Consider the following 27,513-nt stretch of genomic DNA (forward strand, 5'->3'; position numbering starts at 1 on the left):
TGGGCTCTTTAACTGTTACTGGCCTTGGTTCAACGTGATTTGAATTGTGAGACGCATATTTATTTTTTTAGGAAAATGTGTTTTGAACGTTTGTAAAAATAAATAATGAATACTCTGATAACTCTGACTGTTTTGATGGAGAATAAGCATTACATGTTTGGTTGGTAATATTGCCGTTCATCATCAGGCCTATTCCTGCTGCAGATGCGTTGCATTCTAAAAATAGAGTAGACTAAACGAGTACTCGATTGAACTTCGAGGAATTCCTTCGATCACTCGAGTTTGGAATTTACTACTCGTGCCCATCCCTAGTTTAAATCTTTATTACCAACAAGCAAATTCGTTGCAAAATTTACCCTGCAACATGGCCTTTAAATGATATCGAAATTCCATTTAGATATTATTGAAGATACAAATGTGTCGATTTGTTAAATGGTTTGAACGAAGATAAAGGGTTGAAAATATATTTAGTTACGTCTTACCCTGCGTTCACACCAAAAGATGCAAAAAGTTGACGCGCAGCATGATCCCATTCAAAGTGAATGTAGAGACGCGTTGCTGCTTTGCTGCCGCAGCACTTGCTGCCGAGAAAACCGGCAGCAAAATTTGATTTGCGGCGCGGCAAAATCAGATTTGCAGCGCAGCACGCCCGTGCCCGGTAGCGGGCACGGGCGGCGGGCGCGTTCACGTATTTTGCGGCGTGTCAAATGCTGCTCGAGTTGAAATATTTCAACTTTTCGGCAGCAAACGCGTGATGACAGCCTATCAGCGTTCAACAGCGTTGCCACTGAGGCGTTGCCACTGAGGCGTTGCCACTGAGTGACATGCCGTAACAGCCAATCAGTGTTACTCCCTTGGAGTGACCTAGAGTTCACTACCGTTACATTTATTTAGTAACTCGAAAAAACCCACAAATCAGCATTTTGAAGTGTAGTTGTGTTTACAGTTAAACTAAACTATGAGTATGCTAAAGGGCTAGAATAACAACCCCAAACAAAACCCAGTTGGGTGCCAGGCAGCACCAGCCTTCCAGGCTCCGAATGGTCTCATGAACCCATAAACGACGGGCATTCCAACATCTCTCCCTCTTCCACAACAGGTAAAGACATGCAATGCTCGTAATGTCGGCCATGGTTGTGAATGAATTCAGAAGCACCGCGGGCAAAACTTGCCGTGCCGCGAAACTTCCCGCGCTGCAAAACTGCGGCGCAGCAAAACTTTTGCTGCGCCGCAAAACTTCGGCGACAACGCGTTCGGGCAGCAAATGCATCTTTTGGTGTGAACGCAGGGTTAAACAGTTGAAGTACCAGAGGACGGCTCTGTCGTCCTCCCATTGACTCCTGTGTTAAAAAATATAGTATTTTAAAAGTAGAATATTTAAAAAGGCATAAAATATTAAAAAAATTCGATTCCAAGCTACTCTGAACATTTGAAAATGTAAATGTTGTCTCTAGGTGAAAAATGTATAGGTCCCAAAGTTTGTAGAGAATAATAAAGAGGACTTAATAGTTGAGTGCTGCATGCAGCACTCAACTATTGTTCTTCATAAGTTTTATTCTCTTTCATTTTTATTCTCTACAAACTTTGGGACCTTTCTCCTTCCTAAATTTTTCCCCTAGAGACCTCATCCAATTTTAAAATATTCAAAATAGCTTGGAATCAACGCATTTTTTATGATTTTTAAAATATTTTATACTTATACTATACTTTTTTTTAACATGGGAGTGAGTCGTCCTCCCATTGACTGGTACTTCAACTAAAGTTAAGACCTAACTGAATCAATTTTCAACCGTTTATCTTCGTTCAAACCATTTAACAAATCTACACACTTCTGACTTTCTTCAGAATCACAGTTTTAGTTTCATACCGTAAGTACCATATTGGCTCGGCTACCAGATCGGCTCGGGGTCCGTCGTCTGCTGATTACGTCACACAATACGCTATCTACAGCAATAAGGTCTTTTATGGCTTAAATTAAAGAGCCTGTATGATCTTTCATTTTGAACATAGACCATTCCCAACCTATCTGTATGGATAGTTTTCTTCTAAAAACAAAACATCCCTCGGAATCATCTTGGCTGTTAAAATAAGCCGTCCGTGTTGCCAGATTGGGCACATTTTCAGCCTGATTTGGCTACTTTGAATCACGTTAGGCTGGAAAAACGGGACATATGCCCAATCTGGCAACACAAACCGAAACTAGACAGACCTACTCGCGCTCACACATGTGCTCACTGTGGTTGCTATGACGACAGCCAGAGCTACAGCACAAAACAGCCAATCACAACTGTCCCTTAGCAGCCAATCACAATGTAGCCTACGCCCATTCAAGCGTACAGCCAATGATATTGTGTAACGTAATCAGCAGACGACGGACCCCGAGCCGATCTGGTAGCCGAGCCAATATGGTACTTACACCGGCTTTGTTTTCAGTTGGTCTCATTGAGTTACGTTGACGCTGGAACTTGAGGACGTTCAGCAGTGTTGCCAGATTGGGCGTTTTTGCCGCTGGATTGGGCTACTTCTGGAGGACGTTCAGGCAGTGTTGCCAGATTGGGCTGTTTTTCCCGCTCTATTGGGCTACATTTACACACACCGGCTCGGTATTCTCTTAAAGACACTTAAAGACACACACACACACACACACACACACACACACACACACACACACACACACACACACACCAGTAGTGCAGGGCAATACATTTGACCCTTTATATTTCTGCATTTTTAGCAATGCTTTGCGCTTTTCATTTAGCTGTCAATTTATTTGTTTCCAACCATTTTCTTTTTCTTAAATGGTGTGCATGTTTACGTTGTTTACGCCATTTAGACTTTTGAACTTTTGTTCAAATCCCTTCACTTGATTTAAGCCATTTAATGTTTCTTTATGTCTTAATCTATGTGGCTTTATTAAAAACTATTTTCAACCTCACTTTGTACTACAGCACTCACCGCGTTTTCTGCAGGAAATGCATTTTCGAGTTATATAATATATCTAATATCACGGCCAAAAGCTATGTGCGCCTAGGATGATATTATGAATTATAAAGACTGCGTCTGACGTCTCTGGCACTTCCACAACAAGTAAAGACTCATAGTGGGGGATATCTCGGCCATGGTTGAGAGGAATTGAGGGAAAGGAACTTTGACCTTGACTCTCTGAAGTCCATGAACCGTGACATGGAGAAGAAAGGTATTATACTCCGGGGGCTGAGCTGCCAGACTTGCCGCCGAGCTCCCCGTGCTGTAGCTGCCGGACTGCCGCCGAGACCTACTCCCGCCGGAGCTGCCATTTTTGACGGCAGTTCAACACTACGCACAATAAACAACACACAAACAATAAAGACCCCAAACCCGTTAACCCCACTTAACCTAACAGAAACAAATTGACAAAAGGCAATAAACCCCTTTTTCCCAACCAGCATCACGAATACCCAGACTCCCCGGGGGGTAGGAGTCGCCACAATATTTACCTTCTGAAAATTCCGTTAGGAAACCCCGTATTTTCCAAAGTGTCGAAATGCGCATGTGCACCGTAGTTGGCCCAGCCTCAGACAGAGTCTGACTTAAACCTGTGTGTCTTGCTAACAAAGATACTACACTGAGCCCAACTCTTGACCCACAACTCAACATTGTTGGTTGGACTAAATTGCATTGCACAGTTGACATGAATACTTAATGTTTTACATTCATTTTACTCAGAAATCATAATGAGACCAACAATTTTAAGTTTTCGTTTTTACAGTGCACCCATTCTCTGCCTCTCTCTCCCTCCCCCCTTCAATCTTCTGCCTCCCTCCCATCATCGGCCTCTCCCTCTACCTCCCTCCCTCCATTCCATATTCTCCCTCCCTTTGTCTCTACCTACCTCCCTCTCTCCCTCCCGCCATCCGTTCCCCCTCCCTTCCTTCCTTCCATACGACCATCCTTTCCTTCCTCTCCCCCCTCCCTCCCTCCCCCTCCAGAACCCGGTGCAGGGCTTCTTCTTCGACCTGGCGGGAAAGCAGGCGTTTGACATCCTGATCATGGTGCTGATCCTGCTCAACATGATCACCATGATGGTGGAGACGGACGAGCAGGCGCCGCACATGGAGGCCATCCTGAACAACGTCAACCTGGCCTTCATCGTGCTTTTCTCTGCCGAATGCCTGGTCAAGATCATGGCGCTCCGCTGCTACTTCTTCACCGTGGGCTGGAACATCTTCGACTTCGTGGTGGTCATCCTCTCCATCGTGGGTGAGTCGGGACGGGGTGGGACCTCGTGGTGGTGGTCATCCTCTCCATCGTTGGTGAGTCGGGACGGGGTGGGACCTCGTGGTGGTGGTCATCCTCTCCATCGTGGGTGAGTCGGGACGGGGTGGTACCTCGTGGTGGTGGTCATCCTCTCCATCGTGGGTGAGTCGGGGTGGGGTGGGACCTCGTGGTGGTGGTCATCCTCTCCATTGTTGGTGAGTCGGGCCAGGGTGGGGGCTCGTTGTTCGAACACGAGGTGGGATCTTTCAGTTCAAAGAATGAAGCAGAATTAAGACTCGGTTGTGATGTAGTCATCATCATCCTCATCACCATCACTCAAACATGATGTGATGGAACAGTCATGGAACACACACTCAAACCCAGGCACAAACACACACACAAGCACACAGTCATTCATTCTGAATGGCAGCATGTAGCAAGGCTCCTGGCTCAGCAGTCGACTGTGAGTGTGTGTGTGTGTGTGTGTGTGTGTGTGTGTGTGTGTGTGTGTGTGTGTGTGTGTGTGTGTGTGTGTGTGTGTGTGTGTGTGTGTGTGTGTGTGGGTGTTTGTATATGTGTGTGTGTGTGTGTTTTTGTGTGTGTGTGTGTGTGTGTGTGTGTCTGTCGGGGGGAGGTGAAGGTAACACGAGCAATCAGAGCTGCCAGAGGAGACAAATCAAACATGAGGGAACTGTAACATCAGTGTTTGTGTATGTGTGTGTGTGGGCTAGAGAGAGAGAGAGAGAGAGAGAGAGAGAGAGAGAGAGAGAGAGAGAGAGAGAGAGAGAGAGAGAGAGACAAGAAGTTGGTGACATATTGGATGAGAGAGAGGTTGACAAAGATCAAGAGAGAGCGAGTTTAAGAAACCACAGGACCCGAGGGAATCTTGAAGAATCAGAGAGAAAGAGACACTGATACGTTATTTGTGAAGGTTAGATGATGAGTGATGGATGATTGCTGGATTGCTTGTTTGTGAAGATGACATTGCCAAGGAAATTAATTGTAGGTTCAAACTGGAAATTTGACATGACAGCCCTGCCTTGAAATAAATAAATACATCATGACAATAGTGAAATGCCTTTCTTTCTCCTTCTCACTCTCTCTCTCTATGTCTCTCTATATCACTCTCTCTGTCTTTCTCTGTCTCTATGTGTCACTCTCTCTATCTGTGTTTGTCTCTCTCTCTCTCTCTCTCTCTCTCTCTCTCTCTCTCTCTCTCTCTCTCTCTCTCTCTCTCTCTCTCTCTCTCTCTCTCTCTCTGTCTCTGACTACTCCAGGCATCGTGTTAGCGGACATCATCGAGAAGTACTTTGTGTCGCCGACGCTGTTCCGAGTGATCCGATTGGCCCGCATCGGCCGCGTGCTGCGGCTGATCCGGGGCGCCAAGGGCATCCGCACGCTGCTTTTCGCCCTGATGATGTCCCTGCCAGCACTCTTCAACATTGGCCTCCTCCTCTTCCTCGTCATGTTCATCTACGCAATCTTCGGCATGGCCAACTTCGCCTACGTCAAGAAGCAGGCGGGCATCGACGACATGTTCAACTTCGAGACATTCGGGAACAGCATGATCTGCCTGTTCCAGATCACCACCTCGGCAGGCTGGGACAGCCTGCTCAGCCCCATCCTCAACAACTCCCCCGAGGAGTGCAACGCCCAGCTGCCCCACACCGGCACCAACGCCAGAGGCAACTGCGGAAACCCCTCGGTAGGCATCACTTTCTTTGTGACCTACATCATCATCTCCTTCCTCATCGTGGTCAACATGTACATCGCCATCATCCTGGAGAACTTCAGCGTGGCCACGGAGGAGAGCACGGAGCCGCTGAGCGAGGACGACTTTGAGATGTTCTACGAGGTGTGGGAGAAGTTCGACCCGGAGGCGACGCAGTTCATCGAGTACGCCAAGCTGTCGGACTTCGCCGACACGCTGTCAGAGCCGCTGCGAATCGGCAAGCCCAACAAGATCAAGCTGATCAGCATGGACCTGCCTATGGTGAGCGGGGACAAGATCCACTGCCTGGACATCTTGTTTGCCTTCACCAAGCGCGTGCTGGGCGAGTCGGGCGAGATGGACGCGCTCAAGCAGCAGATGGAGGAGAAGTTCATGATGGCCAACCCGTCCAAGATCTCGTACGAGCCCATCACCACCACGCTGCGCCGCAAGCAGGAGGACGTGTCGGCGTCTGTCATCCAGCGCTGCTACCGCCGCCACCTGGTGCGGAGACAAATGAAGGCGGCGTCCTTCCTGTACCGCCAGCTCACCACACCGCGCCACGCCTCGGGCGAGGACGAGGCGGGTGGTGCTGGGGAGGAGGCAGTGGAGAAGGAGGGGCTGATCGCCGCCATGATGCGGGAAAACTACGGCTCTGGTGGGGCGGCCATGGAGCACTCCCAGACCGTCTCCACCATCTCCTCACCACCGTCCTACGACAGTGTGACACGGGCCACCTCGCAGCTCTTTCACGGGCTCACCCCCAAGACAGAAGTGCCTGGCGCATCACACAGCGAACTCAGCAAGCCGTCGCCACCAGAGGGCCCCGCGGACCCCAAGCATGGGGTGTAGCCGCGACTCAGCTGGGTATCAGAGGCAATAACGCGGACCCCCAGCCTGGGGTGTAGCCGCCATTCAGCTGGGGATCAGAGGCACAAAACAACTCAACTAAAACACAAAACAAAGGCTGATGGAAGATCTTCCTGTTTGGGGTGAAATGTGTACATTCATTTGATGAATTAACCATAGATCACTTCATAAGAGTGAGGAGGAAGCAAAATCAGGAGGGATATGAGAAGGACCGACGTGTAAGGATCAATTAAAAGAGCAAACAATGAGGATTTTATCTTTCTTTTATCAAACCCTCTTTTCATCCAATTTGAGGTCCTAAAGTCCTCCCTGCCGGTTGTTGTCAGGAGATTCACATTGAGGTCCAGGAGCATTGAAACAAATGAAACAGCATTGAAACAGCGACCACTGGGATACCTGTGAACTTCCTGCATTGTCATGACAACGGGAGCCTAGACGGTTTGAAGAGTCCCCGATATTTTGACCTCAGGGGCAAAAGAGAGGTTCTAGAATCTACAGGGTCCAAACACTCAACTGATCTATCTATCATTCATTAGACAGGGAGGGCCCAATAGTCCACCCAATAGTCATCAATATTTATGAAGCATCTTGGCTTTAATAGACTCTGGGTGGGAACACTTGGACCACTTTCTGACCAGGCATTGAGGGACTAATGGGAATACAACAGAAAAGGGATTTTCATAGCCAAAAGTAAACTTTATTGATGCTAAAAGTCCTTTAATATTGTTGCGATTATTACATTTTCTTATGTTTTTTAGAGTAAGTTGAGCAAAACGATGAAATGATGCTGGTAGACTGGGCTGGCGTCTCGCTTAACAACCAGGTTGCCACGTCAGAAGGGGCAGAGAAACATTCTTTAACGTCTGGGATCGCTTCCCCTGTCCACCTGCTTTTATTGAAGAATTTTGCACTTTTGTTTAGTTTACCTGGGCTGTCACCCACAAACAGAAAAAAAAAGCTGTTTAGAGCCTGATACCTAAGACTACATTGCAATGATTTTGTTGTCTTCTTTTTTGGGAGGTATTTTACTTGAGAAAGCGCCACAACAGACGCCAGTAACACAAAACGAAACACATCCAAGAATCTCCTGATGCTTTATCTAGTCTACATCTTCATACCGCACGGTTCCCCATTCAAGCCGTGGATGATTTGTCATCAAGTCACTATTTTTTTTTTTTAACACTCCTGGTATACTGTATTCAACCTATGAATTCAGTTCTAACAGCTGTTTGCCCTTGTGTATTAGGGGGGCTCATCCACAGGGCCCAAAAGCCATGCACAAAAAGGAACAGAGTGGAGGTGTACTTCAGATACTACACCGCTAGAAAGGATGAGAGAAGTAGACTTCTTGTCTTGAGAAGTCACTAAAAATGGGCCAGCATCCAACGTGCATTTCACACAATAAAAAACACTTTGATGTGGAATGTGGTGCTATGATAAAATTGTTTAAATACAGAGAATATGTCCAATAGAGATCAGGTTAGTTAGATGTACCTGAAGAACAGCCTCATCCTGCCCTCATTACTTGTGGCTATAAGTGAAAAAAACTTCAGATTCTTTGGTCTGCATTCATTTGCCAGTATATGTATACTGAACTTGCATGGCAAATGGATCTGAAATCTAAAAATCATCCACTGTCAGGAAATCTGAACTGATGTGATTTCTCTGGCCATGCATCGTTTATTTGGCAGGAATGAGGCTGGAACAAACTCATTCAGGGCTGACTTCTGGTTGTTAAAGTGCTTTTTTCTCTTTTTTCTGAGTTGGATCAATAGTCGACGTTTAGAAAAACCATCACATCTGTAGTAAAGCCAGAAATAATTGAAGGAATAATGTTTTCAAGTGTCAGTGTGCTAAAGCAGATCAGGAAATGCTAATGTGTGCACTTCAGTGCAGTGAATGCACATTTTTAATACATGTGGCAGAAATACCCTTTTAAATACACTTGTTAAAATGAAGACAATTAAACAAGGTTTTTAAATGACTTGGCACCATGATTATTCAAACCGGGGCGATTAATGTCAGGTGTTTTTTTTTACAAACATAATAGAGTACTTTCCAGGGAAGGAAACGGACATGTAACAGAGGGTGGTTGATTCAGCTGTATTGTCATGATTCGATGGTCTGTTTCAAGTGCCGTTAGGGACGGTAGTGACCATCCTTTTATACTGGCTGACAAATCCAGACCTGTATCAGTCCTGACCGCTCCTGGGCTGTTTACACATTTAGCGTATATTTATGAACGATGAAGACATTAGGAGAGCAGGTTAGATTTTAAAGAATATCCATTGCTGGTCCCACAATAACTTTATCTGAATTCTCCTATGTTCCAACTCTGGAGCGAAATAACTTATTTTCTTACCATAGATTCCCAAGAAATGTATTAATGCTTCTTATTTGACGAAGGAGTTGCTGATGGATTGTTTTATTGATTGAATGGGTTGTTGTGTTAGTTTTTGTGTGTTATGATGTTCTGGATCACAGATGGAAAGTGGTGGCACCTTATCTATTTTGCACAGAGAAACAAAAAAACAAAACGTCTAGCAATAATGGTTTACTGATACTGATTTGATACCGCCTTACTTTAATGTGTTCCAGTGTATTTATCTGTGTATTATTGTCGGGCAAGTCATTGATAGCCTGCTGAGTTAATACATTGGCACTGTGTTCATGAACAGTGTAGACATTGTAATTGGAGTCCTGAACACCTGGGCAACCAATGCTTTACAGACCAATCTTTTTATCATAATGGTTTATCCCCCAATGATGTAATCAAATCTGTCATAGCTTTGGTAATTCCAATTGGTTAACACTCACCTGTCCGGAGAGTGGTTTCTTCCCATTGGTTAATACATATGTTATTATACTGGAATAAGAAAATGTTAAAGTATAGTGATATCCTTTTATTAAGAAGCAGTGTCAAAGTGTGCGTATTATAGAGCCTTTGTTTAGTCTGGTTGAAACTCAAATAGTTCCAACGATAAACTCAAATAAGTCAGACAACTTCTCTCTATAAATATATTTATATATCTGTCTGTGTCTGGATTTCAATGTCTCTCTCCCTTTCTCTCTCCCTCTATCTTTTGATGATCGACCAAGGGAAAGTTGCTAATGCTTTACTAGACGATTTAAAACAAAGCAGAAGAACAATTTTACAGGCAGCGCCAGGACCCTATTCTGCTCTTTCTACGAAATTCTAAGTGGATAGACACCCACTTAGCGAGTCGACTCCAGAGACACGGCAGAAGTTAGCTCCACAAGCAGATTTCAGGGTTGCAGTTGTGTATTGAAGGGCTGATTTCAGTAGCAATAGACCGAGAGTGTGCCTGGTACACATGCCATGCCCCCTCCCCCAACACCCTAGAATGCCTTTCCGTTGCTTCATGGGGTTACTGCTACTACTTTCTTTGTTTTGATTGGCTGATTGACCCGTGGATAGGTTCCATCAGTTTATGGATATTCATGCTTTTTATATGGACTCACCCCTCGTCACCCCAAGCGCACTCCCCACACACAAATACACACATGCAGAGGCATAAAGACACCATCATATTCTACTCAGAGAGCTTAGCGACTTCAAAGTGACATTATAGCTTCCTAACAGCTCCATGGTGTACGTTTAGCACAATGGGATGTAGCCATCACCAACCCACGGGCCGAGGGAGGCGCCCACAGGGCTGACTGGTGAGAAGGAGCACTGGGAGCGGATCAGGAGTCTGAAGACCATCACACCATGTCTCCTCAGAGCTTCCTTTCTGCCGCTTCTGATCCACATCCCCAAACGGACACGCAAACCATCCTGTACTAAGAAGATGAAAAGCTGCTTTGCCATCTCAAGACAAACGGACACACAACCATCTCTGTAATAATAGGATGAACCCGCAAAAAGAACAAAATGTGGTTTCATTGTTCATTATTATTATTATTAATGTTACTATTACTTGTGTGATAAATGCAATACATCAACTAAGTGAACAGGCATCAAATACTGCTGTATCTTATTTATGAAAGTGGAAATGAAAATGATATTTATTTCCTTTGTGGTGTGGATGTGGTTTCACCGCTCCCTGTTTACACACGGTTGTGAAATGGCCTGACACTCATCACAAACAGCCACTTGTCTGCTCAGAGGTTTATAACAGTTAAACTAACAGTTAGTTTGTGTGTTATTTCATGATTGCTAACAACAACGTCAGTGTCCTGGACATCATTGCTAGGTGTGATAATGTTAAAGTGCTCTTCTGCTCTGCCCTCTGTCTTCTCTCTATTCTGTCATCAACCATGATCTGTGGTTTGGTTAAAGACATTATACTAATACCATTAGGATAATTATTATTATTATTTATTATTAATTTAACGGTATTGTTTTATTATTATACAGACATCATATAACCATGAGTATGACCCTATATTCACCATATTTCTTATCTAATGTGAGTTGTAGAGGGTTTTTCATCTGCTTATGTCCCGCCCACCACACACACACACACACTGACTTTCCTCTTAGTTATCAAAATTGACAGAAACTGAATAAAAAACAAAAAGAATAAAAATGTCGCAAGTCACAGGGAAATTTTCAGGTTTGCAGCGATGAAAGCTACGTTGTCGATATAAAGAAAAAAGAAAAAAGGTAAAAAATAAGAATATACATAGCCGATAGACCGTTCCACAGCCGTTGTGTATACAGAGGGAGGAGCAACTGGGTCAAGTAGGGTGCTGTACACCACCCAGCTAGAGACAGAAAACAGCGGATGACTGGGTGAAGGGGCTGTACACCACCCAGCTAGAGACAGAAAACGGGATGACTGGGTGAAGGGGGCTGTACACCACCCAGCTAGAGACAGAAAACAGGGGATGACTAGGTGAAGTGGGCTGTACAACACCCAGCTAGAGACAGAAAACAGCACCCATCCAGACAAACAGCTACAACAAGAATACCACTACTGAATAATATATATATTACTTTTTAGTACTTTGAGTTTAAATACTTTTTAGTACTTTGAGTTTAAATACATTTTAGTACTTTGCAAATACTTGTCTGTATATAAAACAAAAGCCTCTGATAATAAATGAGAAAAAAAAATACATACTGAATTCGGTGGTGATGTTGTAATTATGAACAAATGTGTGTCCTGTTGAGTGATTTGGTAGGGGTACCTTTTCCAATGTCTTAGCTAACCCTAACCCTGTTGTGTGATTTTGGTGGTAGTATGTTTATTTGTCTAATGTCTATTTTGGTTAAGAGACTAAAGCTGAAGAAGGCTCAAATTCTTGGTTTGTGTACGGCACTTCATATATTCTGTATAGATACCATGTACTTCAAGGTACTGATTACAGTTACTGATTTAGAATGATGCTGAGAATTGTACTTGTTATTTTTGTGCTTGGAGCCAAACTAAACACTAAACACTACACATAGATAAACACTACACATAGATAAACTCCAAAATCAATGTTCCTGATATACACAAGTATTGACAAGGGACAAGTATTGTCTTTGTGTTTATAAAATGTATATAATCCATCTATACATTAAAACAATTGTCTTATTATATATATATATGAATCTCAACGTTCCTTAAAACAAAGATACGGTCAAAATCCACATTCCAAGATAGATGTAACACAGAGGTTTAAACTTTCTGAACCAAAGATATGGTCGATATCAACGCCTAGATACATCTAATGTTGAGGTTTAAACTGCTCTCAGGTCTTCTGGGGTATTGGTCGAAATACAATCAGGGTAGGCTATATTCTGTTTGAGATTTGTGGAAAAACATTCGAACATGCATGCCAATATCCTATATTATTAAACGTTATATGAACACAGTATTCTGAACAACCCCCAAACATATTGATTCTAGATTACTGTGATGGAGCGGGACGCTAGGATACATACATTCCATGAACATTAATGTATGCAATTTAAGCACAGTTCATGTTGCTTACGAGTTTATGAGTTCTGTGTAAAGTGTAATTAACTCAAATCTAGATGTAGATGTATCACCTTAATAGTGAACGTCATTTTCTAATTTAAATAAATATTATTTAGCTGTCTTTTACTCCAAACCATAGCTCACTCGTTGCAATAAAAACGAGTGTGCTTTGATGGCAGCTATGCTGCTATGCTGCCATGAGCTATGATGGTAGCTATGCTGCCATCAATTGTTTGTTTTTTGTAGTGAATTAGGTTCCACTGGTTAAACCTGCTTCCACTGCTTAAACTAGGTTCCACTTGTTAGGGGTCGTTAACTAGGTTCCACTGGTTAGGGGTTGTAAACTAGGCTCCACTGGATAAGGGTTGTAAACTGGGCTCCACTGCTTAAGGGTTGTAAACTAGGTTCCACTGGTTAGGGGTCATAAAATAGGTTCCACTGGTTAGGGGTTGTAAACTAGATTCCACTGGTTAGGGGTCATAATCTAGGTTCCACTGGTTAGGGGTTGTAAACTAGGTTCAACTGGTTAGGGGAAGACACATCTTCTAAGGTGCCTCAGTGCCAGACAGAACAGCGCCTCCCTGAATGGTGCCCAGGCAATAAACCTTCATGGGAGAGAGGTTATTATTCATGGCCCGTGAGTACTATTTCTGTTGTTGAGTGCAATGATCATGGTAAGCTGCATATTGATAGGGATAAGAAATAAGGAACCAGATTCAAATTTCTTTCATTTCAAAATGTGGAATGTGTAATCATTTTAAATTATTAGTTAATTATAAGCCACATTATTGAGTCAAATAGAGTGTTTGCGTGTGTGGGCATTAACATCTACTAAAATGATTTGTTGGAGGCACACAAATAATAGGAAGTGATGGAATTGGTTGGTGATCTATGGGGTCTACACATGCGAATAGAGCTTGAGCTTCTTTATATGAAAGGGCCTAATAAAGGACATACAAGATTATCAATTTGGAGGTTCCAACCGGAAGTGATGTAATCCCTCCCTGAGAGGTATTTGGAAGATGTAGAGAAACATCATTAATGGGAGCCTAGAATGACTTGTGAATAAGATAGAGATGTCGGCCTCTTTTATATAAATCTGAGCATAAGGTCTACTTTAGAATTGTTGCCACAGCCCACTGGCGGTTGTGTCTTTCATATGAAAGACGGCATTTAACTATATTAGAATGGTTGATTAGGCAGCTGTAGCCCAAATGAAGGGATGCAATGAGTAGGTGACATAGGGGTCGAGGAAACTCACAAGTCAGCCATAGAACTGGGGTCTCTTTAAGGTCAACGAGGGTCTCAAGGACATATACATGGAATCTCTGGCCTTTCAGGGAGGAACTCATAAAGAATTATCAAATGCTCCCTTGAAATGCATTGGAAACACAATGCATTGCCATGAATTAATCTAAATTTGTAGACAAGAGATAGAAACTTGGCCAGTAAACGTATCAACCCAGGGCAGTCTGTGAAGAGGCCGCCTGCAGCTTCGGTACCCTAACCCTCCAACATCGTCCTTAAGACCATCCCTTAATTTGACTCCCAATTCAAACGCGTCTATATTTTACATTGGTTCTCACTTTACATGTTTCATTGACACACAACACTCATGAATTATAATGACATACCCTTGATTGAATACAATTGTTGAGTATAGCCTACCGTCATTTAACCCTCAGTTAACCCTCTATATTATATATATATATATATATATATATATACAAACCCTGATATACGGTTTTATAAACATTGACATACGGGTATCAGAAACGTTGATATATATGTATCAGAAAGGTCTATATTAGGGCTGTCAAGCAATTAAAAATATTAATCTAATTAATTACAGGCTCTATGATTAATTAATTTAAATATATTGCATACTAATATAAAATAACAAACTTGTAACCAATGTACTTATTGTAAGTCGCTTTGGATAAAAGCGTCTGCTAAATGCCCTGAATGTAAATGTAAATGTACTTACATTTTCCGAGAAAGTATTTAAAAATAATTTAATTCAAGTCGGCCTAAATTATGGCAGATGAGTGATTCAATGAATAATAGACATAATAGACTTTAAAGTTCAATGCCTCTTTTATTTAAAACATGTATTTCATTAACATACGGTGCATTTTAAGATCAAATTAATAACATTTCCATCTCACTCAAGATTCAATGCATCTCCGTCGAGTGTGGCTTGACGAGGCTGCCTGATAGCACCAGCTTCAGGGGCTGTGGCAGCTCGTACCTGAGAGCTTGCTACCAAATGTTTTGTGTTGAGGTGATATTAAAAGGTTGATGAGCTCCGTTGATAGGAAAATTCCATACTACAGAGATTGCAGGTAACACTGTTCCTATCTACAGTTCCGTCTGGGGGTTTAAACTTTAAATTTTCGTTCACGGGGCCGAGCAGCATCTTCTCGTCTGCCTCCATTTGATTTCAACGCAAATTACGCACCGGGTCAAAGGGCACTACAGAAGCGCGATTAATCTGCGTTATTTTTTTTTCTGGAATGAATTAATCCGAATTAACGCGGTAATTTGACAGCCCTAGTATATATCTAAAGCATAATACATCAGAAACACTAAGATTCAAGGTTAACGTGGTTTGCAGGAATGACAAATAGCTATGTTTCATTCTGCCAACAGGGCCATGACGACAAAAATGCTTGAGGATGCTCAGAAGTAGGCCGTGGGCATTGGGCGGTTTTCTTTAAACTTCTAACAGTAATTGTGATACCTATGTTCTACCCATAGAGGGTCACCGTCTGATTATATCATTGGTTAGTGTGTTTGACTGTATGAAGAAAAGTACTTAGTAAATTTCCAAATGTCTGCTTATAGGTCACTTACTGTTATCCATAAAAGTAATCGGTGACTTTAATATGTCAGATATAAGCTATCTATACAAATAATATATATGAAGTAAAATACAACACAAATATAGACCGATACCAAAATAAAGGTAGATAGATTAGTCAAGTGCGTTGGACTCCAGCAGTGCGTTGGAATTCATTCGAAAATGAATGTTGTTTCTAAAAAAATTCTTGTTAGTGATATCCCTAAAGGCTCCTTTGATAACATGTTATTAATGCAAACGATATGAATTAGAATTCGATACAAAGCAATAACTGAATTCAAAATGTGAATTCAGCTCCGATGTCCAGCGGGAGAGATCTGAGAGATGAGGCCCAGCGGGAGAGATCTGAGAGATGAGGTCTGGGACCTGGGTTCAGTAGTGTCCATCATATCCTGGACCACATCATCATCAGCTCTTGGTCTCGATTCAAGTCCCGTCGAGGTCGCTCTACATGGATAATGACTTTATTTAAAGAAAAAACTAAGTAAGTTACATGAATTGTACTGTTACCTAGAAAATGCATTTCCTGCAGAAAATGCAGTGAGTGCTGTAGTGCAAAGTGAGGTTGAAAATATGTTTTAGTAAAGCCACATAGTTTAAGACAAAAAGAAATGAATGGCTTAAATGTATTAAAAAGATTTTATTGTAGCCTGTGGAATTAGATGGGGGGTTTTGTAGCATTAATTTATTTTAGAACACAATTATTCTTGTGACAGAGTGTTATATATTCTTTTTAACAGACTATAGCTTACAGTGCTCAACAGTTGCACTTAAATAAACAGACTATTAGCTTACTGTGCTCAACAGTTGCACTTCAATTTAAATCAGCTCGAATTTATAAAATAAATGAATGAAGTAAATACAAGAAAATATCTAATATAGAAAAATACGCAAAAACACTACATTAGTAAAATACAGTTAAATACTAGTTTAGAAAATACGGCAGTGGCATGACTGTAAACAGGAAATGTAAAATAACTTCTGTTACATACACATTTCACCACTATAAACATTAATAGGTCATTCAATAAAGTAAACATTAAATGACTCATTTCACACGTAACAATATACACATCGACTTACAACACTTACATTTCAGCAAACTTGAACTAACGCCTCGTGCCCACTACCTCCGTCCGTTGACTGATCCCCATTGACTTTGAATGGGGACGGACGCGCAATGCATTGTGGATCCGTCCGTTCTGTTGGAGCCTTCGGCTCCGTCAAAAAGTTGAAAAATGTTCAACTTTTTCGGCAGCGACGGATCCGTCATCCGACAGTGCAGTGGGCACGAAGCGTAACCCTACATGCCCACTGCACCGTCAGTCAACGGACGTGGGAAGGCGTTGCTGACTGATGGGGGAGTAGTCTTTGCAGAGGCATCCGTCAGCCAATCAAATCGCTTCGCCGTACCGCCGGGTTCTTCCCACTTCTTCCTGCTTGTTGCGATGCAAGATGACCCGCTTTCCCGCTTTCCAGTATCGTCGGAGCCCGAGTCGCGTCACAGTGCTTAAATTTGCATACGCTCCCAAAATACATGAGTGGAACAGCACCCCTGCGTCTAGTGTTTTTAACAAAAGTATAGCTGCGAGTCGGTGTTCGATAACCTCTAACAAAACTCTGGCCCAGTTCCCGTGTAGCAATTAACAAGAACCTCGATCAACCAACAAATAACCATTCGAAGACCCAATATGGCAGGCTGCATATCCAAGGCCAGCTGCCGTGGATGTTGAGCTCGCCCGTGCTTTATCCTCCCGGATCCTCGGCCCTCCGATGCAGCAGCCAATCACGTCCGGGGACAGGCACATCAAAATTAACATAATGGTCAACAAATCACACGCGGGGAAAAACACATGATCATTAGCATGAGTATCGACAAACTGAGGATTTTACCCATGAGGGCGGGGCGTCAATCCGCAACCGTACAGCGATCTGATTGGATGACGGATCCGTCGCTGCCGAAAAGTTGAACATTTTTCAACTTTCTGACGGAGCCAAAGGCTCCAACGGAACGGACGGATCCACAATGCATTGCGCGTCCGTCCCCATTCAAAGTCAATGGGGATCAGTCAACGGACGGAGGTAGTGGGCACGGGGCCTAAGGCAAGCTCCTCCCGAAGTTTCCAGCGGACTTATTTCCCCCTCAATACTGCCACCTTGTGACCAGACTGCCACACTAACCGTCGCAAACCACCCGCAATCCCATTCCCAAGTACTACATCTGTAAGTGTTATATTCATAAAGAAAACTACAAACAACAGGTTAATCAAACATAATTGGTTAAGAACTGTCATGTGCGGAGGCATTAACCGTGACTACCGTGTAGGTTTCATTAATAGAACAACTGCTTTATTTCCGGACACATGGATATGACGTCACAGGTATGGCACTACGGTGGCCCATACATTCATATATCACTACATTTCCCCCTTTTAAGTCATTGAGATATTCATGCATTACCCAAAACATAACAGGCATAATTTCCATAACAGCAGTACTGCGCCGCTGTCCATCTTCACCAGGTACGACCGGGGCTCTTTGCACCGGCCAACGACTGTAGCGGGAGTTTTCCACCCCTTATCTCCATCAATCTTGACTCTGACGTCCTGGCCCCGATGAAGTGGTGGAAGTGGACATGCAGATTGGCGGCGGTCATAGTAGAACCGGTAGGACGACTTTGTCTGTGTGTCTTTTTCCTGAACCTGTTGTCTGTCAACAGGTGCAGGCTGTAGCTTCTCTTCCAACATAGGAAGTGTAGTTCTGATGCATCTCCCAGTCATGAGCTGAGCTGGGCTCACACCGGTTGCTGCACTAGGGCTCTGTAAGACAACAGAGCGAGATGTGGATCGGGCTGCTTCAGGATGTGTTTGGCCGTCTGAACAGCCCGTTCTGCTGCACTGGGGTTAGTGAGGGCTAGTTGTAGTATGGGAAAAACCATACTTCTCTCTAAAGTCTTTGAACTCCCCAGATGTGAACTGTGGGCCGTTGTCATTCACCAGTTCAAGTGGTATCCCCCATCTCACGAACATGAATCTGCATGCTGAGACTTTTTGTGTTATCTCACCGCTAATGCGTGGCCACCATACTGACATCCTGGCTCGCACACGGCACCTTGTCAGGCCCTGATGGCCTCAATGAATCTGCTCCAGTATGGCTGATCTCAGCACAACAGGGATGACGATCCTATCCTGATTTAGCACCAGCCCATCTGTTTTGGAGAGATGAGCCCTAGCAAAAAAATAAGGCTGTAGAGATGGTAGCATCCGTGACTTGGGCGGTGTGGGGGGGGACGTGCGACGTCTGGCCTGCAAGGGGAGGTAGGGGACGGTTGGGAGCACACCGGATTGGCTGGGGGGGTTGGACCTGGTTGCGAGCAGGTGCCCGCGATCAGGTCCAATCAGGGAATGTGTTTTTATGTGCCTGCTTTGTGTTGCAGTAGAGGAATGTCACCTGGGAGAGTTGTTACCTGAGAGAGGTGTAACCTGTGAGAGAGAGATCCAGAGACTGTGCTCAACACCAATGGAACCAGGAAGCGCATGGATCGAGTCTTATGATTTAGTTTGGAGCATGTCTTATGTTTGATTCACAAAATAAAAGAGTTCCCAACAAAGGGACGAAGGAAACTGGTCTCCCCACGCTCATTGACCTGCTACAGGCGGCCACCCATTTCTGATAAAGGCTATGATCTGCAGCAGCTCACCGTCCTGTTGAGTAGCTGTGCGGATCTCGCTGAGTCTTTGTGATGAGACTGGAGCATTGGCAACGACTGATTCCACGTAGGCCTGTACCTCGTGCTCCAGCTCCCCATCACTCACCTCGGATAAGGGCTGTCTGGAGAGTGTGTCGGTGACGACTAACTGTTTCCCTGGAATGTGCTCGGCCACCACATTAAAATGAAGAAGGCGCATGAGAAGCCTCTGACACCTAGGAGGAGCTTTGTCCAGTTCGTAGGTATTGCTAAGCGGCACAAGGGGTTTGTGATCTGTGTGCATGTGAAAACTGTCCATACCTTATACGTAGCGTGCAAACCTCTCGCAGGCCCACACACACGCCAGGCACTCCTTTTCAATTTGTGAGTACCTTTTCTCGGCCTCTGACAGTGTACGAGAACAGAATGCCACTGGATTCCACTCGCCGCCATGTTCCTGCATTAACGCAGCCCCTAAGCCGTAGCTGCTCGCATCTGCACTGACGACAGTCTTCCTGTTAGCTTCGTAGTATGCCAGAGCAGGGGCTGACACAAGCATGGCTTTGACAGTCTCAAACGCTCTTTCCTGTGCCTCATTCCAGACCCAGTCGTTTTCCCTCTTCAGCAGATCAGTGATCGGATGCAGTTTGGTGGAGAGATCAGGCAGAAATCTCCCAAAATAGTTGATGAGGCCCAGGACCTGACGCAGTTCCTCGACCCTTGTTGGACTGGCCATTTGGGTGACTGCCTTCACCTTGCTGGGGTCCGGCCTCAGGCCATCCGCACTGATGAGGTGTCCAAAGTACTGAATTTCTGACTTGCCAAAGTGGCATTTGGCCCTGTTCAATTTCAGTCCACTGTCTTTGACACTCCTCAAAACTGCATTCAGACTACGGTCATGCTCCTCGGTCGTGGCTCCATACACCAGAATGTCATTCATCACTACGACAAGCCCCTCGAGGTCCTTAAGCAGAGTGGACATCTGTCTTTGAAAAATTTCTGGGGCTGACGTTATCCCGAATGGGAGTCTACGGAAACAGAACCTGCCAATGGGAGTAATGAACGTTGTCAGCTTGCGGCTATTCTCCTCCAATGGGATTTGCCAAAATCCGCATGAAGCGTTGAGAGTGGAGAATATCTTCGCTCCAGCCAGCTTTCGAGCGATGTCTTCAAGCGTTGGCAAAATGTACCTCTCACGCTTTACTGCCTTGTTCAGGCGTTTTAGGTCTACGCACACTCTTACTTCGTTGTTCTTCTTTTCGACAGGTACCATCGGGGCACACCAATCCGTGGGGTCCGTGACCTCCTCGATTATGCCCAGGGACAGCATGCATCATAATTCGGCTTCAACTTTTGGCAGGAGAGGAAACGGGGTGTAGGGCTCTGCATCCGGCTTCAATTCAATCTTCACAGGGTCACACTTGAACAGGCCGATGTCCCCAAACACACCCTCTAGCAGATCTGATGCAACAGCATTGACTCTCATCACCAGGCCCATTCTCTTAGCGACACTGCGTCCCAGTAGATTATGTGAGTACGGCCCCCTTATAACAGTCCCCCAGTACTTGTAATGACATCCCTTGTATGGACTTGTGGCAAGGAATCTGCCCACACATTGCTCTTAACCTCCTGGGCTGGTAACGAGTGGTTTTGGCCCAGTCATGACCAATCGTGGGCACCACAAGCCTATTGAAAGCAGTCTGTGACATTACTATGATGTCTGCACCAGTGTCTATTTTAAATTCAACAGGACTGCCTTTTACATGCAATTCCACCAGCCGCTCATTTTCGGAGTCAGGCTGCGCCTCCATTACAGCACCAACGAAAAACGCATCTTCACTGCACTCCTCGGAACAGTCAGACGTGACATTGACTTCTTTTAGTGATTTACTTTGACAGACGGCCTAGAAGTGCCCTAATTTGTTGCATTTCCTGCATCTCTGGGCAGGGGAGTGCGTTCCCATGCTGACCATTGCAACGTAAACAGGCAAACTGCCTTGACTCACCCCTGTCGTCTCTTCTCTGCCACTGCGGTCTATCCTTCGCGCCATTTCTTCCATTGGATTGCCATCTTCCCTGTCTCATAGCATCAACTGCACAGTCACTGTCAGCACGCAAACTTCATTTTTGCTGTTTTATTTGCCTACTCTGACGAGTTATTTGAATTGCTTTCTGAAGCGACAGTTCTGGCTCCAACTGTAACTTTTCTGAAACTCCCGTGTCGGAGATGCCAATCACAATCCTATCCCTGATTTGCTCGTCCTTGGTCACTCCGAACTCACAGTACTGAGCTAGCTCATACAGGCTTCTGATAAAAGCTTCAACAGGCTCACCGGGCTTTTGAACCAGCTTATGAAAGCATGCCCGTTCTTGTATTACGTTTCTCTTCGGCACAAAATGCTCGTGAAACTTCTTTATCACAATGTCGTAATCATTCTCAGGGCTTACTTCGTCATCTTCGTCTTCAAGGGCTACGCTCCGGTCAAACACAAACGAATCGTATATAGCCTCCGCCTCACTTCCAATAGCATAGAAAGCGTGTTCACCTGCACTACACCACTGTCCCGGTCTAGTTTTGTTGCCACTCGATAGCGATCAAAACGTCGGCGCCACATCGGCCACTCAGCCGGACGGGTGCAATCAAACTTTTCTGGAGGTCCCAACTTCGCCATTGTCACTTAAGAAATTGTAAATCGGCCACTTCTGACACCATGTCATGTGCGGAGGCATTAACCGTGACTACCGTGTAGGATTCATTAATAGAACAACTGCTTTATTCCCGGACACATGGATATGACGTCACAGGTATGGCACTACGGTGGCCCATACATTCATATATCACTACAAGAACCATAACACACCAAGTGGAAACTACATCCTATATAACTGTACCACCCCGTTACATACACCCCTGCAGCAAGTCAACGTCCTCGGTGACTACAAAACTTACAGAAATCCACAGCATTACTCTGATCATTTGTACCATAAAACATCAACAATGCTTGTATTTGCTCCACAATGAAGTGTTCTAAGTGTTCCTCTTTGCACCTTCCAAACCATTATTGCTCACCGAAAAAGTCCATACAAAACGGCTGTGAAGAGAAATGTGACGAGAGCAGTACACACGTTTGTCCAAACCTGGCTGTCTGCGCTGACTGATACAGCATTACAAGATGACTTTGTAAGGTGAAATGGGTTAGAATGAGACCCCGCTGTTGCCCTCTTGCTTTTTCTAATGGCAGGTCTAGATGTATAGGCTTTACTTTGTGCGGAATCATTGTCTGGTAGTGTATGCCTGTCCCCATTTGAGGTGCTGTCACCATCACTGTCATCACTGTTATTTGGATACACATCACTATCCACATGTACTGTTTCAGTGTCAACATTTCTTACATCTGGATAACTTTCTTTAGATCCCTCAAAGTCACTCTCATCTGAAGATACTGATGCAGCTAATACATCAACTCTGTCTCTTCCTGCAACATGAAACAGGTTTGGCGGTTGCACAAACAACGAAATCAGGTCCAAGTGACCTCTCTTTAGGCCCTAGGTTCTAGTCTGCAACCTAGCTTTAGTTCTTGGTTTGGGAACCGGTCTGGGACAAAGACGCAACTCTGACCTATGAACCCTCTTAACTGGACCTCCCTCAACAGGCTCAACTGTGTGTGCAGTACCGTAGATGTCAACTATCTTGTAGACTGTTGGACCCCATGCGGCTTGAATCTTGTGTCTACCTAAAGGGCAGTGACGCAGAAAAACCAACTGCCCAATGTCGACAGGAGGACTCATTTTGCAGTGTGATTCTCTCAGCCGCCTTCTGCTCTGAGTACACTCTCGCTTTCTCATGTGCCTGTCTAAGTCTCTCCTGATGAACAGTCAACCAGTCCTATTTCCTGTTTGCAACACACTCACGTCCTATTAACGCATCTACGGGGAGATGTGGCTGCACCCCAAAAAGCAGAAAACATGGCGAGTGCCCTGTAGAGGAATGAGGAGTGACATTGTAGGCGTACACTATTCAGGAAGGTGCTCTGGCCAACGCCTTTTTTTCTCTGGTGGAAGCGTCCTCAGCAAATCATGCAGTGTTCTGTTGTATCTTTCACACTGAGCGTTTCCTTGTGGCCTGTAAGGAGTTGTCCGTGTCTTTTTTAACCCCATAGAGTCTGCAAAGCTCTGCTATAACTTCACTCTCAAAATGTCTACCTTGGTCTGAATGAAGTCACTCTGGAACCCCATATTTCATGAACCACTCCTTCAGCAAAACTTTAGCTGTTGTTTCAGCTTTCTGATCAATATATGCTTCATAGGATCATAGGATATGCTTGGGTAAACTTTGTGAATACGTCTGTCACAACCAGGACATTTTCTCGCCCGTCTGAGGCTTGCTCCAACACTATAAAATCAACCGCCACTACTTCTAGTGGTTGAGAGGCCAGAAAGGCTTTAACTGGTGCATGAATTTTTGGCTGTGGCATCTTGGTAAGAATGCACCTCTCACAGTTTTTAACCCAGTTTTCAACATCCACACATAGCCCCACCCAGAAACACCTCTCTCTTAACAGGTGTATAGTGCGTTCTATGCCCTGATGTCCCATGTTGTTGTGTACATTCTGTTGGACTTGGTCTCTCAAACAACTCAGGCCCAAGTAACTGCCACACTTCACCATGACGTGGGTAATGAATAACCCTGTATAGCAGCAATCCGTCCCTTTGTTGAATGTTTCTCAACTGTTTTAACTGTCTTTTCACCTGACTTGACAGGGCTGTCCTCTCTTTAGGCCCCGGTCCAAAAACGCTCTAAACCCCTTTAGAGTGGAATCACTGGTCTGAAAGCCTATTAGCTCGTCCCTGGTGCAATCCGGCAGCGTGGGTGTTTCCCTTGCCCCACACTATCTTCACCAGAAACCGACTCTGCAACCCAGATCTGTCTCACTTTGAAACACTCAAGACCTTTAGTGGCAAGGCCAGGATCCAAAACTTTTCCTCTCCAAATAGGGTTACACACTGCGACACAATTGTCAAACTCTGCATCATGGTCAGTTTCAGGCTCCCCTGCTAACTCCTGCCTAGAGAGTTCATCTGCAGCTGCATTGCTAGAACCAGGCAATACTTAACCTCGAAATCAAAAACAGACAGTTGTGCTACCCACCTCTGCTCTATAGCACCCAACTTGGCTGTCTGGAGGTAGCAGAGAGGGTTGTTGTCAGTCAGGATAATAAACTTTGCACCAAGCAAGTAACCCCGGAATTTCTCAGCAACCGCCCATTTTATGGCAAGTAACTCCCAACTTCATGCTACTGTAATTCCGGTCAGTTTTTCTCAGCCTGACGTAGTCTGCGGTTAGCATATGCTATGACCCGTTTTTTGTCCTCCTGCTGTTGACAGAACACAGCGCCTAATCCGTTCAGGCTGGCATCTGTCTCAACTACAAAAGTCTGTATAAAATCCGCCAATCCCAAAATGGGGGTTGACTTAAGTTTTTCCTTTAACTGCTCAAAAGAAGCCTCGCACTCTGGTGACCACTTTGCACCAACCTGGTGACTTACTTTTCCTGTTTTCTTCACACCTGAACATTTGTTTACTAAGTCATGTAGTGGCCCAGCAACTTGTGAGTAACTGTAGTAGCTGCAGAATCCAATAAACGATTGCAGCTCTTCAACAGTGGTTGGAACTTTCCAGTTCTTAACAGCGGAGACCTTTGAAGAGTCCCTACACCCTCTGCTGACACCTGGTGGCCCAATAACTTCACTGACTGTTGTAAAAATGCACACTTTTTTTTTTTTGTGTAAGACCTGTCTCTGCTAGTTTCTTCAACACCGTCTCAAGGTGCTGTTCAAATGTCTCAGAAGAAACAAGAATGTCGTTAAGATAACCCAGGAGTATCTGAGAAATTAGATAATTCATTGTGACTTGCATATGTCTCTGGAAAGAAGCTGGCCCGTTACAAACACCGAAGGGCCTTCTCACATACTCGTAGAGACCAAATGGTGTAGTGAATGCTGTTTTAGCCCTATCTCTCTCATGCATGGCCACCTGGTGGTATCCACTCGCTAGATCAATGGTGGAAAAGAACTGCGCACCCCTACTCTCATCAATCTTCGGGAGAGGAAATGCATCATGTCTTTGAGTTGAGTTTTCGGTAATCGACACATAACCTCAGACTACCATCTGCCTTTCTCACAAGCACTATTGGCGAAGCATAAGCACTGGAGCTTTCTTGAATGACTCCCTTTTTTAACAGTTTGCCAATATGTTCTGACTTCACTGTAATGTGTGGGGGGGGATGCATCTGTATGGCTGTGTGACTGGTATGTCGTCTGTAAGATGGACCTCATGTTGTACTTTGTCATTGTAACCCAAGTCTTCATCTTCTTTCCCAAACACAAAAGAGTATTTCTCCAATAGCAATGCCAACTGTGCTTGCTGTTCTGGACTACCGCCTACATTGAGCTCGGCTAAGATAGACTGTACATCTGTAGAAGCTTCAGGACACTTGTCGAAACTCACTTGTTCAGTATCTGCTGAGATTCTTTGAAACTGTACCTCACAAGACTCATCGCCTTTCACACTATCTACATGAGTCAAAAACCCTAAACGGGTTCTTGGCCGTAGCCAGATATCTCCATCAGACATGTTCATTGCTTATACGGGGAAAATGTGACTCTCAGAAGAAACCAAGGTTGGAAAACAACCAAACCATCAGGCACGGCTGTACCCACAGGCTTCAGCAACAACAAAGGACCATTCTCACTCACAGTTCTGAGTCCCCTAGCCATGACTGTGGCAGCAGATGAAGCGGGCACATGGACTACACCCTTACCAGCTACTCTAGAAAAAGAGAGCTTGTGTGTTACATTTACAGCATGGACACGATGAAAAGCCTCTCTCTAGTGTGAGTCAAGTCTACCCTGTGGTGCGGTGTCAAACTCTGTGTGCATTTCTCCCTGCATTTTTTGACGATGTTCATCCCCATGAGACCTGGAACAGAGGAAGAGTGTGCAGAATCTTTCACTATAAGAAAACCGCGTCCCGGGATTAGTCAAACCCATTGCCTCTATATCAAACTCCACATAGCCTATATAGGGTATGTCTAATCCATTTCCATTTGTGTTCTCTAAAGAAACCTTCAGAAATTGTGCTGACTTGGCTCCCTGTGTCAAGCAGGCATGATACTGTAACACCCCAGAGTTTCAACTCAACAGTCTTGCATTCCCCAACATCTTTTCCTGAGCCAACTACTTCCCCCCGACTTGTGTGGCTCATGACAACCGAGGGTAAGGGTTTTCTTGTGCTACAGAAGGATCATGTGTCTCAACACTTTGGCCCCTTTTACCCTACGGGCATTTCCTCGCAATATGGCCCACGCCTCCACATTTGAAACAGATAGGCTGACCATCGGGTGTAGACCCCGAAGCCGCCATTTCGAATTTCAGCCACCGCCAGCCAAAAATTGTGTAAGCCAAAATAAGCCGCCATCTGATAAACTTTGGCTGAGCCAGCTAGAATTATTTGCATCAAGTAATAATTCTATCACATAGTAGGGCTTTGACTCCGAATGTGAATGAAGTATTGATTAGACAGCGATTTATTAGAAACCTAATAAACCGTTGGATCACGTAAGACCGGTAACCATAGCAACGCCGGTAAACATACCTCGCAAAGCCCAATCCCGGTCTTACTGAAGGCATTTAATAGTCAAATTATTAATAAATATTCTAATATATTCGATTATTAATATTAATAAACAAACAAACGTTGAATATGATTTTTGGGCAAAAGTCAAAGCCCTATCACATAGAGACATACACACGAAAAATTTCAGCCATTTGTAGCCATGAAAAATTTGGTGGCTGCAGCAGCCATTTAGGTTTTGGCTGAGCCGGCTAGCCAGCCAATAACTTCATCAGCCAGCCATTATTCTCAAAACAAATGGCTTCGGGGTCTAATCGGGTGTGAACTTAGGACGGGATCTAGCTTGATGCTGAGGCTCTCGGAATGTCGGTTGAGTGCTCCGCCTACTCAGTTCACTTACAGCAGTAGTTAGCTCAGCGAGTGTTTTAGCTAACTCTGCTAGTTGTTTTTCCTGATGGGCTACTGTTCTTTGGACATTGTCTAATACTGTGCATTGGACATTGGACATGTTTTTTTTAGCGGCGGGCCTGCTGAGAACAGTTTCCTCACTAGCTACTGCACCAGTGGACTGCTTCAT

The 27,513-nt window shown here is 44.5% G+C and overlaps 1 protein-coding gene and 1 long non-coding RNA gene across 2 annotated transcripts in view; one reads left to right on the top strand and one right to left on the bottom strand.

Moving 5' to 3' along the window:
- Positions 1-12,377, top strand: part of LOC132452074 (sodium channel protein type 4 subunit alpha B-like) — a 318,084-nt gene extending 305,707 nt beyond the window's left edge. Inside the window, 2 exon segments of the mRNA XM_060044440.1 lie at positions 3,969-4,239; positions 5,514-12,377. Of these exon segments, the coding sequence (XP_059900423.1) occupies positions 3,969-4,239; positions 5,514-6,799 (1,557 nt within the window). The 3' untranslated portion in view covers positions 6,800-12,377.
- LOC132452088 (uncharacterized) overlaps positions 1-27,513 on the bottom strand; it is a 399,718-nt gene that overhangs the window by 231,868 nt on the left and 140,337 nt on the right. The window lies entirely within an intron of this gene.

The sequence above is a fragment of the Gadus macrocephalus genome, chromosome 23, assembly GCF_031168955.1.
Source record: "Gadus macrocephalus chromosome 23, ASM3116895v1".
NCBI classification, from domain to species: Eukaryota; Metazoa; Chordata; class Actinopteri; order Gadiformes; family Gadidae; genus Gadus; species Gadus macrocephalus.